Genomic DNA, 2216 nt, shown 5'->3' with positions numbered 1-2216 from the left:
AGATGGAAGAACCACCCAAATTTTGGGTGGGAAAACCAACAAAATCATAACCAAGATCATAATAAACCATACCAAGCCAATCAATACCAAAATCACAACCCCAACCATCAATCAAATAACAACAGACCTTACCACAATCCACCTCACACATCATATCCTTCCAATTAGTAAACACACCACCATCAAGACAAATTAACCCCAACCTCCCAACCATGCAAAATCAGAGGCAACTTTGAGAGAGTAGAAGCTGCAATAGCACAACTATCATCACAGCTCACAGGGGCTATCTCCACCCTTTTTGAAGAAGATAGATGCCAACCAAGAAGAATACAGGTCGAATTTGAAGAACCAAGGTGCAATAATTTCAAAACTGGAAGCACAAGTGGGGTTCCTATCCAAGCAAATCCCAATGCCTACACACACATTTCCAGGCGACACCATGGCCAACCCAAGATGGGAGTGCAAGGCCATCACACTTAGAAGTGGAAAAGTGGTAGAAGAGGCCACCAAAAACCAGGAGAACCACGAAGAAGAAGCTGCAGAAAAGCCTGAAAACAAGAAGAAAGAAGAGGCCCCTAGCCCATCTTCACCAAAGCCAATCTTGAAGTTTTATGTGCCAAAGGCACCATACCCACAAAGGCTAAGGAAGGATGGGAAGGATGGCCAGTTTTCCAGATTCTTGAAAATCTTCAAAAAGCTCCAAATCAACATACTATTTGCTGAAGCACTGGAGCAAATGCCCCTCTACGCAAAGTTCTTGAAGGAGCTCGTGACAAGTAAAAGAAACTGGGGAGAAAAGGAGACTGTAGTCCTAACTGAAGAGTGTAGTGCCATTATACAAAAGAAACTCCCCCAGAAAATGAAAGACCTAGGGAGTTTCCAAATCCCTTGCATCATAGGGGATATCACTATTGAAAAAGCCTTATGTGACTTGGGGGCTATCATCAATCTCATGTCCTTGAACATGATGAGAAGGATGAGAGTTGAGGAAGCCAAGCCAACAAGAATGGCACTCCAACTAGCTGACAGAACATTCAAGTTTTCACATGGAGTAGTGGAAGATTTATTGGTGAAAGTGGGAGAATTCATCCTCCTAGCTGACTTTGTTGTGTTGGTTATAGAAGAAGAGGCAAACACTTCAATTATCCTAGGAAGGCCATTCCAAGCTACTGTTGGAGCCATCATTGATGTGCAAAAAGGGGAACTAGTCTTGAGATTACATGAGGAGAAGATGGTCTTTAATGTCTTCAAGGCAATGAGTTATCCCAAGGAATCAATAGGAGAATGCATGATGGTGGACACCATAGAACAAATAGTCCAAGGAGTTTTGGAAGAAGAGTGATAAACCCCGATTTTGTGGTTTATTTTGTGCTTAATTTGGGGGATTTTATCACCTTTTCCCACATTTATTCAATAAAATAGCATAGTTTTATAATTCTCCCTTGAATTGTACTTAAATGTAAAAACATGCTTTTTAGGCCCTTAAATTGGTGATTTTGATTCACTTTAATTCCATTCGATGCCTTGATGTGTTTGTTGAGTGATTTCAGGTTTAGAAGGCAAGTATTGGATGGAAGAAATGAGTAGAAAAGCATACAAAGGGAGAATGCATGAAGAAACCAAGATTGGGAATGCATTAATGGACGCGCACGCGTACAAGGCGCGTGCACGCAAAAGTGAGTTCGCCTAAGGACGTGCATGCGTATATGCCGCGTCTGCGCGGATGAAGAAATAGCCAATCGACGCGCACGTGCACATGGCGCGTGCCGATACTCGCACGTGACTCACTTAAAGGCAAAACGTTGGGGGCAATTTCTGAGCAGCCCAGGCCCAATTCCAAACATGTTTCTAAGTGTATTTCATGCAGAATTGAAGCCCAAGCAAAGGGGAAAGCAATTGTTTGAAGTGTTAGCATCATGTAGTGTAGTTTTTAGATTGAGAAGCTCATTCTTCTCTCTAGAATTAGGTTAGATTAGGTTAATTTCATCTTAGATCTAGTTCCAATTTTATGTTCTCATCTTGTTTCTTTTATGATTTCTTGTTTCTACTACTTGATTCTCTTAGTTTTCATGTTAATTTCTTTTTTATGTTCATGGATGCTCTTGTTGAATTTGATTTACATTTAATGTAATTTGATGTTTGGTGTTTCCTTTATTGATGATTGAGTTGTGAAATTATCTTTCCTTGTAATTGGTAGTTGGTAGATTTATATTCTT

The 2216-nt window shown here is 40.5% G+C and overlaps 1 protein-coding gene across 1 annotated transcript; it reads left to right on the top strand.

Moving 5' to 3' along the window:
* The first annotated feature begins 439 nt into the window (after positions 1–439).
* LOC130962833 (uncharacterized) lies at positions 440–1342 on the top strand. Its single transcript, XM_057888996.1, has one exon. The coding sequence runs from the start codon at positions 440–442 to the stop codon at positions 1340–1342; it is 903 nt and encodes a 300-aa protein (XP_057744979.1).
* Positions 1343–2216: the final 874 nt, after the last annotated feature.

Source organism: Arachis stenosperma, chromosome 2 (assembly GCF_014773155.1).
Source record: "Arachis stenosperma cultivar V10309 chromosome 2, arast.V10309.gnm1.PFL2, whole genome shotgun sequence".
NCBI classification, from domain to species: Eukaryota; Viridiplantae; Streptophyta; class Magnoliopsida; order Fabales; family Fabaceae; genus Arachis; species Arachis stenosperma.
Note: the sequence above shows the minus strand (reverse complement) of the source record. Positions and strands in the feature narration are given on the sequence as shown.

Excerpts from the sequence above, each read along its gene's own strand:
- LOC130962833 (XM_057888996.1), top strand. The coding sequence starts at position 440 with ATGGCCAACCCAAGATGGGAGTGCAAGGCCATCACACTTAGAAGTGGA.